Here is a 14,106-nt window from a genome sequence, read left to right on the forward strand (position 1 = left end):
TTGAGAGTAACAATAGTTTGTTCAAACCTAGAAAAAAGAATGAGGCCCTTTCTGTAAGTACACCAGTATATGAATGGATTATTATGTTATGCTTGGGAAAGGTGTAATTTGTTAAGTGAAGCATGCTTTTAAACTATGCAAGTAGTAAACTATCCAAGATTCTCTGGAAGGCATGGAACTAGAATTGGCAGAGAGCTTTCATGTTTCTTTGTTATTGGAGGCTCCTCATGCCTATGAAAACTGTTGCAAGGTCTCAGCAGTGACCATTTCTAACAAATCAAGCCCAACTGAAGGCATGGTTGAATGAAAAAAGAAACATTCCAAGGAAGAATTCAAGAAAATCTTAAGGTTGCTAATTTCCAGAACAAATCTCCGCACCAGATGCACCTTCTCTGGAGAGACTGATCATAATTAGTACTGATCATAGGGAACTTGTCTCTACATACAACAGGTGGCTTTTCCTGAAGATCACTGGGGCATTTATGGAGGAAGAGAAGAATACAGCTTGATACATTCCTCCCATGTTCCAAAACAGCACATGGAAGCAGCTGTCACTGTTGAGGGCAGTGGCATCTCCATGCTCTACTGAATTTTTCTCATCTATGTCTGAGATTGCAAATCTGACTGATAGAATATGGAAAGACAGTCTACTTTTCCAGCCCCACTGATGTAAAAGTAGGTGCAGCCACATAACTGAGTAGTCTCTTTACCGGCAGCAAGTCTATTTTTAATGTGATGTGGACTTCTGGCTAGATACACCAGTATCTTCACAAGACTAGAAATGACTGATTTAGATGTGATGCATCATTTCTGATAGCAGTGTTTTGACAGAAAATTAAAGCACAGTGCTTTTCTAACAGGCACTACAATGATCATCAGTGGCTGTAACAGGAGGATAGTTCACTACCACAGGTAGCACAACACTTAAAGACTACTGGGGAAGCTGAAACAAGGTTGAGACTTGGAAGTCACAGAACATTCTGAGATATTACACAAAAATCAAAGTGGCAGTAACATCAAAGACAGCTACTGAAGTAGAAAGGTTTCTGCTCAGCCCCATATCTGAGAAGAATGAAGAAGAGGAAGGTGAATCCTTCTGTAGATTCATGCTGTGCATTGGGTAGAGTGAAGTTGAGAGAATGGGCATCATCAGAAGAAAAAAAATAGTGGACATAGTGTTTGCGTATCAATATAATCCCTTTGTCAATCTGCGTAAAGACATGCTCTCAGATCAGAGCAAATACCTTTTTTTTTTCTTTCCTTTTTTAGAATTTCTTCCTGAAGTATAGCACATATAACAGATGTCCTTAAATGCTTGTAATCCTTTGTAAACAATGAGCTTTATTTTCAACATACTCCATAGCTTTTCTTATGCTAAGAGTAAAGATCTCTACTAGAGATTTTTACTAGAGATCTACTAGACTGGGGATCTACTAGAGATCTCTACTAGAGATCTTTACTTCAGTATGCAAATCTCATGAAACTTTCTTCATTTGAAGATAGGTCTTATAAAAAAAATAAATCCAAGTCTTTATCTGTCTCCAACATTTCTTTAACTGACAATAAAACACAGCTTGCTTCTAAATACCCTGTGGCATTTTAACTCAGTGCTTCCTATGTGATCTGGAACTTGACACTTGGGCATACTTCCATTACCCTTCCCTATTGGCTGCGGAACCAATTAAATCTTAGATGATTATAAGAAATTGCTCAACCTAGTCAATCGTTTGCTAAAGATGTTCTAGCTTCCTTATTTTTTTACACTGCTTGCTTATTCATTAGGTACAAAGGTTGGACAAAAACGAAGTGCTGTTACATGATATTATTTCTTGTCAGTGCACTGAAAAGTGTACATGCTGCCTCTAAGAAGCAACAGAAAGGTAAGACACTTGGAATACCTTTTTCAAAATGTAGGCGAAGATTTATTACTATAACTTTTCTGCTAGACTGGAAACAAGTATATCTTGAGATAAGTTAAAAGTTCAGGAATTACTGTGAACCTCTGACATGCAAAGGAAGTAAACTGTGCTTCAGTTAAAAGCCAGGGAACAGTCTGATTCTTTTCTGGAAACCAGAGTACTTGATTATACAAACTCAACCTCCCCAAATCTGCCATTTTCTTTACAAATGCAACAAAAGCAACTGAAGTTACATTACTATTAAATGGTAAAAGTCTCCAAAACTCTTCTCAGGAAAACCTTTTAAAGAAACACTTCTGAGTTGAAATGACAAATGTCAAAGTATTATCAATGCATTGCCAGGCTCAGTTTCTTTCCAAAACTTTAAGCAGCAATTCTTAAAATCTGGCTTTACTAAAAAGCTACAGTGTTATTAAAATTACAGATGCTTTCCTGTTTTTCCATTGATTACTTGGGTTCCCCCATACACAATGCAAGAAATCAACATTGTAAGAACTACCCTAATTTTTCAACAGTAGTAAAGTAAAAAAGAAGAAACTGTGTTTTTGACTTAGACATATGTGCAGTGCTTTTTTAGACAGAAAAAAGATTTTTCTAGTTAACGGCATCCCTGTTACTTGAATATGCTAATGGTTTCTTTGAACTTCTGAAAAAAAATAACTTTCATTTTTAATTTGATTGTTATTGACCAACTTACAGACTGAGAAACTTTAAAAAAAAATCTTAATATATTTTCCCACTCTCCTAATGACAGCATGTTTTTTCCCTGAAACCTGCAAACTACAATAATGCTGTTAATCTGTATTTCTAGATAGCATGGTTAAGGTCTGCTCTGTTTCTGAACATCTTGGAAGAGATCTCTCTGAAGTCCAAGTGCGTCCCAATACCATAGTTGATATTGGGAGTTCACAAACTACCGCATGTTTTCCACTAGCAATATGCAAATTGCCTCCAAAAACCATGCAGCCACCAATACTATTACTGACAAGAACAGTACCTAATACAGGAACTTAATACCACTGAGGCTAGCACCCCCTTGTCCCCGATAATGTCTTTTTTTGTTTAATGCAAATTTCCAATAGCACTAAACATACACAGTGGGTCACAGTAGTAGATCAGGATACATACAAACTCTTTCCAGGAAGTTATAAAGTTTAGATACGGATTCACTGAGGTGAATAAGGTCAGTCTGTAGAGACACAAATGCATAGAAGCAAGCAGATTTTTTTTTCTTTTATCTGACTGGCTGTCTATATTTAGCATTGCTCCTTGTTGGTACAATTGAGCTTCCTTATGTAATTCTGTCCCCACTCCCTTTTCTGTTAAATTCAGTGAATTCTCTACTGTTCAAAATACAATAATCAGTTTAAACCTTATCTTTTTTGCCTTCTTTAATCTGGAAGATCGCAATCTAGAAACAAGATATTGAGGTTCATTTAGTCTACTACCTTTTCTCTATGAGACTTCAGAGGCTTAAGCAAAACTGGAAAAATGCTACAAAAGGAATAATCTACCTTTTGCATAACATTTTAATTCAAATCTGGCATAAACATGGATAAGTTTAACATCTGAAAGACAAGATTTAGCATTCCTTCTCAGTAGATCTTGCAAATAATGCCCAGTTTCTCTCAGAGAAGTTAATATTGCAGTCAATACCGTTTGTCAAAAAAGCCTTCCTGACTCTCAGAAAACAAGGTACAAACCTGTACAAAAACACCAGCACAAGGGACTGAACCGTGCTTACTTAGTTCCAAAGATCATCAGAGCAACCACTACACCTTCGTAACACAGAGGTACATTGCCTATGGCATATATTATAGTATGGATAACAAAGAGATTAGAAGATCATTCTACTCATTAAATGTTCACAAAACCTGTGTATTCACATAAGAATATACGAGATACCTGGCCAAATAAACCAACAATCTAGTACAGCATTCTGCCTCTACCAGTGGCAAGAAAATAGGGACAGTAACCAAGCCCAGGTACTTTTTTCAGTTGATTCCTATCGTAGACTTCCAGTTCCCCAAACTGCTTTAATAGGGTATTAATGTGTATACCTCTGCCTATTGATTTTAACCATTTGTGAAACTCTTGTCTACTAACTTGTCTAATCAATCCATTTTCTATCTTCTGATACTGTCCACTGGATTTTAGGTTTGTCTCGATCCAGTGAAAGCTCAATGCATTAAGGCTGATAACATGATTTTTCTCTTTTAACTTTACATTTTACAATATCTGTGCAGAACAATTTTTTTTTACATTATGATGGAAATAACTATTTATTAATTTGTTAAACTGCTGCTACAAAAGACACTGGTACTCTTGATATTTTAAAGCGTTATTTGCTTATTGCTAGGCAGTGAACATGAAGTTCTCTTGGCTCATGATCTGGGCTGGAACACTGTTTTTGAATCCAGTCACTGCTGACTGCAACATTACATCTCAAACTGTAAGTTCTATGTGCATGTAAATTACCCTTATTTTTGAGATACAGTAGAAATTAAAGACTTTTAAAAGCCTGCGAACGTGAAATTCCTGAGTATAGAAGCAGACAGAGACAAATAAAATGACACATTTTCCTGCGAAAAGGGAATTTGCTGCTACCAATCATTCTAAGTGGGGGAGTAACAATAAAACATATTTGAGATGGTTTTATATTTCAGTTAAATCTCTGCAGACAACAGGAGTGCCTCCTTTATATCTACACCATTTTCCAACAGGCCTAAATCACAACAGCTATTTGGACAAGGCCAACTACTTCTTGAGAGATTGTTTTGAGAGATTTTTTGAGTTAGCACTTGCCCAAGTCAGGTCCAAATGTGTACAAGATATTTTGAAAGATTCTTTTAGAGAATAGTTTAATGGATTTTGTATCGTATCTATATATAGCAGAATTAAGAGTCTGGCAGAAAAAAAAACACAAAACAACCGTTATTGAACAGTTTGCTCTTACTCACTGCCTGCTGCTTCAGTACTGTTTCTACTGTTTGTTCATTGCTGGGACAAACATGAAGAAAAAATGCATATGCAGACACTACACCTAATTTGTTTTTAAATAAGCTATCTAGACTCAGCCTGGTAACAGCAGTAACAACTTGAACATAGGCTACTTCCCTATCAAGAGGAACAATAAACCAACCTGTTTCCAGTGCAAGCTGCGGTGATGCATACACATACCTATAAGGAAATCTAATCTTTTCAGAAAGGAAGAATGTTTCTAGGCATTAAGAATATAAATGCTCTCAAACCTGAAAAGTCTACAGCTATGCTAAACTTCAACTCAGAAAACCAAAATGAATTTAAATGCCATATTTATAATAAAAATATGTAGTCAATCTGGTTGAAGGTCTGCTCCAAAGATGTTTTCAACAGTAAACACAGCTATTTTAAAACAAGTCAATCCATTTGAAAAAACACATATAAATTAATTGTCAGGCTTGAGTCTACTTTCTCTGACAACTTCACTTGGTGGCTTCTCTATTTTGTGACAAAGGAATCCTTTTCCTACCCAGCCAGACTTCACAGTAGAATTCCAAAACAGACAGCCCTATTACCTCCAAAATAACATGTCAGACTGGTTATACTTTGGATATTATTCACATAAGCATTGCAACTTTAAGAGTTTAAGCACTAAGTTTCTTGGCACTTCAAGTTTCTACACACTGGGATGATTCATTCCCCTGTATCATTAATTGACAAGCATATTAAGAAAAGCATAAACAAAAAGGCAGGAAGACCAGCAGAATTTTTCTTGTAAAGGGCTGACATTAAATGGATTTTTTATTCCCTTAAATGTCATCACTGGGACTCCATCACAAGACGTTCCTACAGTATTTTAATTGTTAACATTATCTTTTTTCAACAGGTCATTTGTGAGGAGTCTGGAAAGAACCTCTCTCGTATCCCCACTGATCTTTTGCCAAACGTTACTACATTAAGCCTCAAAAATAATAAAATCACTTTAAAAGACAACGACAAAGATATTCTTCCAAGGCTTACTAACCTCACTGTACTTTATCTGAATGAAAACATGATTACTGTACTGTGTAATAACAGCTTCTACAACTTGACAAAACTTTTAATTCTGGATATCAGCAACAATCATATTAGCATAGTTCATCCAGCAGCATTTGCAGGACTAAATCAACTGTCAGTGTTGAATCTGTCCTATAACAGGATTACTCAATTAGATTCAGATGTATTTTCTTCTCTAAAAAGTCTCAGAGTTTTGAATCTACAAAATAACTTTTTGAAATCTTTTCATATAAAATCATCTTTTAAATTGGCTACAATTACCTTAGCTGGAAACCCATGGAACTGCTCCTGTGCCCTCCTTGATTTACAGATATGGCTAACTGCTTCCAATGTGACGATGGGTAAGTTCTGCTAAGAGCAGCATTTCATACCTGTTTGCATCCTATCTTAGCTATTCCTGATGTGAATAATATCCACCATGTATTCTGTATTTTGCAGTAATATATTAATTATCGGTGATTTTTTTAGATCAGAGTACAGATTAATTAACGGTATCTAATAGGCTCTCCATTGCTCATATTCACAGAAAATGAAAACAACACTATCTGTACATTCCCCAAAACAAAGGAAAAATTGTCCATCAGGGCTGCAGCTATACAACCAGCTGACTGTGAAACTGAAGAAGCTTCTCTGGAAACCAGTATAACTTCCAATTCTGCCATTAAGCGCAGAAGCACGGCCTTCCTAACAGCTCCGACTCCAAACAACATCACTGAAAACAACGGAACACATGCAGGTAATACAATGACGTTTCCCGTTACTGCTTGCAATGTTTTATTTGCTGATCCATGATTTCATATGGTTTTGCATTCCTAGTACACTGTAATTCTTCCATAAGAGTCAGGGCTATGGAACAAGTGTATTTCCAGATTTTGTTAGACCATATTAGATACTGCGGTGAATGTTAGGCTCTACTAAGCAAGGCTACAAAACAGATAAACCACACCTTAAACAACACTAAAAACTGATGGTGTGAAAATTTCTATGGCTTGAAATTCAGATAATTCTCCAGATGTCTGCATTAAAAAAAAAAAAAAAAATTCCAAACTAACTGCTCACAAGATGTAGTCTTCTTAAAAAGTAAAAGATTGAGTATATTAATTTTTGTCCTGCTCTCAACTGTGTTCAGTGGAAGGGACACAGCTGTGCACACCCCATATTCTTTAAAAAAAAAAAAAAAAGATCAGTAATAGCCTCCTTACATCGTTTTTTGATGCTAATTCCAACATTATTTGGTAAGATTCTAAGTTTCCTTCTGGTAAAAATCAAATTTCTCTTTTTCTTACATCCGAATTAATGTTCTCCACTTTCCCATAATGAAATACTCCACTTCCTGCTTTTGGCTAAAGCAGGAATACCCATCTTCTGGTACACACACAAATCGTAAGCCACCACTGCCACTGACTTCTTTTGCTGTAGCCAGCATCTATAATGTATCACGTGACAGTGGCCAGCACATAAAAACCAACCTGTAAACAAAGACTACTGATACCTACAGTCTACTGAAATTTTTATTATAAAAGTAATGTAACTAAAAGGATTACAAACAAACAATGTGGTATTTCAGGATGCAGACTTTATCACCATGTAGAAATTTAAGCCTGGGAAATAGAATTTAATGTCAATTACTGATTTTTATTTTTTCCATTCTCAAAACCAGTCCTGGAATTTTTTTTGAAAAAAAAAAAAAAAAAAAAAGGTTTATTTTATCTATGCCTCCAGAACTTCAGATGACTTTTAAACAATTGTTTAATTTTAATAAATACGCATGGTGAGTTTACATTGCTATGAAATATGAGATGTACGTGCATTTTTGATTTTACTAGCTCTCCAATAACAGCAGAAACTAACAATTCGGAGACACTTATTTATTCCCGTATAATCTTCTATTTTCTGAGTTCTCAATCTATTCAAAAATTAATACCAGAGTTCTTTCAGATGTTATACATAAAGATGACTGTTTTTTTTTTTTTTTCCCTGTTTTCAAGAGCTTCCGCTCCTTGGCAAAAGTTGGACGTTCCTAGTGGGAGTCCTAGGGTTTGTCCTAAGCACTACATTCCTGATTTTTACTGCCATAAAATGCCCAACATGGTATCACTATTTGATCAGCTACAGTCACCGTCGTCTGAAAGAAAATGACCCAGAGATAACTGAACAGGAGTTCTCAGCTGACATGAGTTCTTTTCCTGCAGTATCAGATACAAGCAATGAAGATCCCATAGTAATATTTGAGAAAACTACTGAGTTTGAGCCTGGCGAAGATGGATTTATTGAGGATAAATACATAGATTCATATATAACCGAGGAGAGCTAATGTCCTACACAATGGATGATGAACTGACTTTTCAAAACTGTAGTATACTTGCTCCGTCTACTTAGCCTTCCACGTTTTGCTACTTATGTACAACACCAACTGAACCTAAGCAGTCCATCTGCTTTCATCTCATCAAGTCTGAAACAAGCTATTGCTTCATGAATCATGAAATAAGTATTTCAAAACATGAAAGAACACTGATCATGTTATTATTTATGGGGGATAAAAAGCATACCGTACACTGCTTAACATGACCATATCTTCAAAAAGCAGCTTGTGAAGCTGCCATAATTACTGATGCTCAAGAGGTGAAGAAGCCAGAGATGAAAAAAATATTTATTTAAAGCACTGAAGAAGCAGACCACAGTCAGACTGGGGACTGAATCCGAATCAATAATGTCACAGCATTAGCAGAGTAACAAAGACCAACTTCTCCACTCACTTAAATGTGTCTACATACAGTAAAATGATAAATATCACTATTGCATATAGAATCATAGAATCATTAAGGTTGGAAAAGACCTCCAAGATCATCTGGTCCAACCATCCTGCTAGCACCAATATTATCCACCAAACCATGCCTTTATGCCTTAGTTTGACACCGAACCAAGTCTCTTCTCTGCACATTTTGTTAACGCTTAAAAATGCATTTAGGGGTAGAACAGACATATTTACAAGCTGTTGAAAACCACAGTATTAATGAAAAGTGCATATTAAATGGCAAATAATTATTTTAAAAAGTATTTATTTATGCATAAAATCTTATTGTTCTTTCTGGCGCCCAGTAGGATCAGACTTACTTCTCCTTACATCTCCTGTCCCTAAATTAAACATCTCAAACTAACCCTCTCAGCTTAACAGTACACAAGCCGTTCTCATGGCTTTCAAATTCTTACTGCAAGCATCTCACTGATCTCGTCTTCCTTTCCACACATCCTTACTTTACCAGACAGGAATCTCAGTTCTAGCCCCCACTTCTGCTTACTTTCTCCACTCTGCCACTGAAACACAGTCTCCAAAATCCAGGACCTTAAAAGTAGGTCGTCACAAGCCAGGAGTCTTCACTGCCACCTAGCTCCTCCTGGATGAAATGGTAAGTATCTCCACAGCAGTTGCTCAGAATAGTTTAAAGCCAGGAACCCCAGCTCCATCCTGATACTGGTATAGGATCTTGAAATTGTTTGGGGATGTCCCTTGTTGTATGGATTGTACTGTTAACAATTTCTTAATTAGATAATCTCTTAATTTTACCACGTTCAGGTATGATTTTAACAGCTTTTGAGAAGCATATACTTTATGTACTCACGCTTGTCTTTCTGTGAAAATTTTATCCACACTCTGAGCGTCTCGGTCATTCTGAACCTTTAACTTTAAAAAAAAAAAGTATTTTGATATAATATATAATAAAAAAAAAAAATACTTATACACAAGTGCAAAATTTGCTTTAAGGGAGCAAGAAGCTGCTCAGAATGCAGTACAGAAAGGAGGAGCAGATATCTCCTACTCCAGAGATGTTCCCAGGCTGTACTGAAGGAAAAGCTTCTAAAATTGCAGTCTGCCACTGGAAACCAAAAGAAGTAAGAAGACATCTCTCTCTGTGTTTGAAAAAGAAATGCTATCAAGTTTGTAACAAATCAATTCAATTAGTATTACTATCTATCAGCAAATACTGCTTAAACCTACAGACAGAATGCAAATATAATACTTTAAAGAGCATTCTTTATGATGCAGACAATGTTACTTTATTTTTCAATGAAATGTGGAGAAAAATAAATGGCCAAGAAATACTCAGGTGTTTTTTCAAGCTACCAAAATAACCTTTTCTAAGACTAGCTGCTTTTGCTAAAGGACAAAGTGATCACAAGAAATAGAAAGTGCTTAATACCTGTATAGCCTTAATACTTGCATAAAAACTCTATCTTGGAAAATAAAGAAAATTAAAGAACAAAGCTGATTGATTTTGTGGTTGTCCATGTTTCAGACCTAGTTCATATTTATTATGCTGGAGGCATTTAAAAGGCAGAAGCCAAAAGAGAAGTAAATAAATTTCCAGAGGATCAGGTAGCTTTAAAGGCAGTGCAATCCAGTGAACTTGCCTTTCATAAGACTAGCATTCTATGCTTCTTAGTCAAATAAATAATTTATTTTAACACTTGAAATTTGAATTGGGAACACAGCCTTCTCAAATCTAAAACACAGAAGCGCTGTCATGTGGTTTTGAAGACTATGCTTCAGACAGCTGTCTCCCTACAAACAAAGAACACCGTCAAGTAGTATAGCCAATTTAACTGGAAAAAAATGTGTAAGTTTTAAATTAGTGCTTTGCTTTTTTATATATGTCATGTTCAAAGTACCAAAAACGTAATATACACCATTTCATTGTTCAAATGTAGCAAGCATCCTAATTCTTACCATATTGTAATCATGAATCACTTCCGCAACGTCTGTATTGGTGTTAAGTATATCCACAACCTGAAATGAGATAGAATTCCAACCTGTTGGCACTCTCCTTTTTTTTTTTTTTTTTTGTAATTATACACACAGAGAAAAGGAGCAACTTGCAAAACGCTCATGAAAACACCACAGATATCTATTATTGCAAATGGAAAAAAAATGTGATTTGGGAATCTGAATAGATTACACATAGTTTTCAGAAGTAATTCTCATTATATGTAGGTGTACAAACCCACAAATAATACGCAGCAGTAATTTCTTAAATGCAACTGCTTCTCCTAACTTTCTTGTTTTCCTTAGTTCCCATTTTTTCCTTTCCCAGTAACTGAATAAACACAGTACTAACCAGTAAACTTTTAAACAGGAACATCAATAAAAAAGATGTTGAAGTTAAGCAAAAACAGCATGAAGCAAAGGAGAAAAGGGAGTGTTCAGTATCAGAAGCTGATAGCAGCATACCATGTTGTAGTCTGCTAGCTGACCTTGAAATTCTTTGATTTCACCAGCTAAAGCCTCTGCCCTAAATACAAAACAAGAAGCCAAACTTAAGACAGGAAGCATCATATAATAAAAATGAACTAATGAGAAAAAAAATTATTTAATGATTCCTTGAAGCCTAGAACAAAGTCTTGTGACTGAGAAAGTTAACCTTGTATTAGCTACGGCACAGCTCACCTTTTTTCATATGACAAGTAGACAGATTTCTCTTGCTTGTACATTTCTACTTCTTCCTGCAGCTTGTTAATTTCTGTTGTGAGTTCATTTGTTTTGCTCCTGCAAAAAATAAACAAAAGAGTTACTCAAACTTAAATATACAGCTAAAACACAGATAAAACAGAAACAGCATTTTACTCTAAGCGATGTGCAATCAGTATCTCTTTTTCACACAGTACCATATTTCTAACCAACTATTTCTGAGAAAAGCTAGAGAAATGAGGGGAAAAAATAAAGTGGTTCTATCAGATAAAATTGTAAGCAATTATTAGAAAACCTGGACGTGAAATAAAATGTTTTAATTATTTTTTTGTTCCTTCTGGTGAAAGATACGTGAAACCTTCTCAGATGGACCGGAAAAAAATATCATCCACAATCTGTGGAAGGATGCTGTATCATCCCTGTATAGAACAACATCTTTTAGGATTGATTATTCAATACTGCAATATGGCCAGCTGACAAAGGAGCACACGTCTTTGTCATTGCCATCTGAATGCATAATTCAAGTAAACCACCTGAGGCATACACTAAAAAACTACTTAGTTTGAGATGCTACTTCTTACAATTGGAGCTATCAGACCTATTACAGACGGAAGTTCAAAATCACTGATGCTTCTGGAACTAATGCTGTGGGAGCGCATTTAACTTAGCAAGCCTAATAACAAAACTTCAAAGAAATCTTGTACTTGGACATAAGCATAAAATTCCTCTTCTCCTACAAGCTCCCTGTAAAATGACCTTCTTATGTGTAATAACAGACCAGATTTCATTAACAGAGAACACCACTCATCCCATGTTATTATTAAGCATAGCTCTACCTTTATGCCAGAAAGGGAACAGAGCATGAAGCCTTCCAAAGTTTGAATGTATTTTTAAGACATACCTCAGCAGTCCAAGATAATACGTTTTATCCATTATCTGTCTCTGAGGACCTGACAAAGGAGAGCATGACGACAGTTCATTAGAAAGCAACACATTCTGATTAACTGTAAATTAGGAAAACAACATGCAGATTTTACAAGCAGAGACAATAGATTTTACTTCGTTAAAACAAATGAAGGCAGAAATTCATTGTGGACTGTCGTGAAAACACACAACTTTTTTTAGCTGTATGAATATTTATGATGCAACAAAGTATTTTAATTATTCTGTGGTTCTGAAAGAAGATACAGTGTATCCTGTTGTATTCTAATATATTCTAATGATTTTTAAATAGACATAAAAATCATATAGCAAGCTTAGGCATAGAAAAGCCTTTGTCTTCTCTAATGGCCAAAAGCAAAGGAGGGAGGATGCATTAATCTTCCTTTCCTTTCTCTTACTCTTTGTAGTCATAGCTATGCACCCTGCAATTTATATAACTATGAACAGTTTTCTTTTAAACCATAAATATTTCTCCAGAACTTTTTCAGACACTTAGATAGCTATTTTCAACAAAAAATACCTTTCATTCCAGTTTTCATTCCACTTAATCCTTGCTGTGTCACTGGGCGGTCTGCAACTTTAATCTGAGATGACAAGATTCCGCTAGCAGTTGCAGAACCACCACGAGAACCAGGTCTTGATGTACTAGGAGGCATCTAAAAGACAGACAGACACACACACACACAAAACCAAACCAAAAATCCCAACGCTGAATTATGATTTTTTTATCGTTATGTAATTGCCAAAGCTTGAATCACTCTCTAAACTCTTAATGTGACAAACTTTTAGATTTACACCTGTTCAGGTAAACAAAGCTTCAGAGAAATGTCTGCTGTAGAAAGGTACAAGATTACATCTTGAGGTAAAAGATTACTGTGTTCCTTGTTCACCGTATGTGACATTATCAAGATCTCCCAGGTGAAGTCTTGATGGAAGAATTCCCTCACCTCTTTCAGCCAAAATCACAAAGTAAAACTCTCTATGACTGAAAATCTTTCAACTTTTCCTGAGAAAATCTCTCTCTAGTCATGGTACTAAAAAGTACAAAAACCTGAATAACAATTAAAGATACCAAAGCTGATGTTCAGCTTTTGTTAACATACCGCTGTTCCTATCCTGGTTGCTGATGGAGTCCGTGCTGAAGAGGCTGGCCTTGCTGTCAGCCCCATTCCTGCTCTTGAAGAGGGCCGAGCTATGGGAGGTCTGTGACCACTGGCCATATTTGTTTCCTTTTGAATCCCTCCCTGGAAAGAAGGAAAACAGGAGAGAAGGATAACAGTCCTTTCACGTGGAAAGATGGCTTGAAGTGACCAGAGGCCAACTCGTTAGAGATTAATTCTCCCCCCTTCCAATAGCTGACACTGATCTTTAATGCCCCTTCCACCTGAGCCACAGCACGGGTCTATGAGGGATTGATGGGGAACTCCCCAGGGCAGCGCCCTGACGGGGTAGCACGCAGGCACAGCGGTCCCCGCAGCGCTCCGTTCGCTACCCCTTGGTTTATTAACCCGTTACCCCTCGGGACACCCCTTGTTTCAGCTGCCTCCCTTCCCTGGGTGAACAACACCTTGTGGGACGCCTTGGTCACGGCCGGGCCCCTCGCACCCGCTGGCCCCAGCCCCCTCAGCGGCCCGCCGACACCGCCATGTCGCGCACCGCCACGGGTATCCCAGCAACACTGCCTACACCCCTCAAACTACAACTTCCATAATGCCTCGGGACGGCGGCGCGGCTTCTTACACC

The 14,106-nt window shown here is 36.7% G+C and overlaps 1 protein-coding gene across 2 annotated transcripts in view; it reads right to left on the bottom strand.

Annotated features, from left to right (window-relative positions):
* Window positions 1-14,077, bottom strand: part of IFT74 (intraflagellar transport 74) — a 38,198-nt gene extending 24,121 nt beyond the window's left edge. For both annotated transcript variants that reach the window (XM_040540347.1, XM_040540346.1), the window contains exons 1-8: window positions 13,931-14,077; window positions 13,467-13,607; window positions 12,884-13,019; window positions 12,323-12,371; window positions 11,401-11,499; window positions 11,185-11,245; window positions 10,684-10,743; window positions 9,578-9,639 (exon numbers count right to left, since the gene is read on the bottom strand). In XM_040540347.1, coding sequence (XP_040396281.1) covers window positions 9,578-9,639; window positions 10,684-10,743; window positions 11,185-11,245; window positions 11,401-11,499; window positions 12,323-12,371; window positions 12,884-13,019; window positions 13,467-13,583 — 584 coding nt within the window. In that variant the 5' untranslated portion in view covers window positions 13,584-13,607; window positions 13,931-14,077. The remainder of the gene's footprint in view (window positions 1-9,577; window positions 9,640-10,683; window positions 10,744-11,184; window positions 11,246-11,400; window positions 11,500-12,322; window positions 12,372-12,883; window positions 13,020-13,466; window positions 13,608-13,930) is intronic.
* Window positions 14,078-14,106: the final 29 nt, after the last annotated feature.

Source organism: Cygnus olor, chromosome Z (assembly GCF_009769625.2).
Source record: "Cygnus olor isolate bCygOlo1 chromosome Z, bCygOlo1.pri.v2, whole genome shotgun sequence".
NCBI classification, from domain to species: Eukaryota; Metazoa; Chordata; class Aves; order Anseriformes; family Anatidae; genus Cygnus; species Cygnus olor.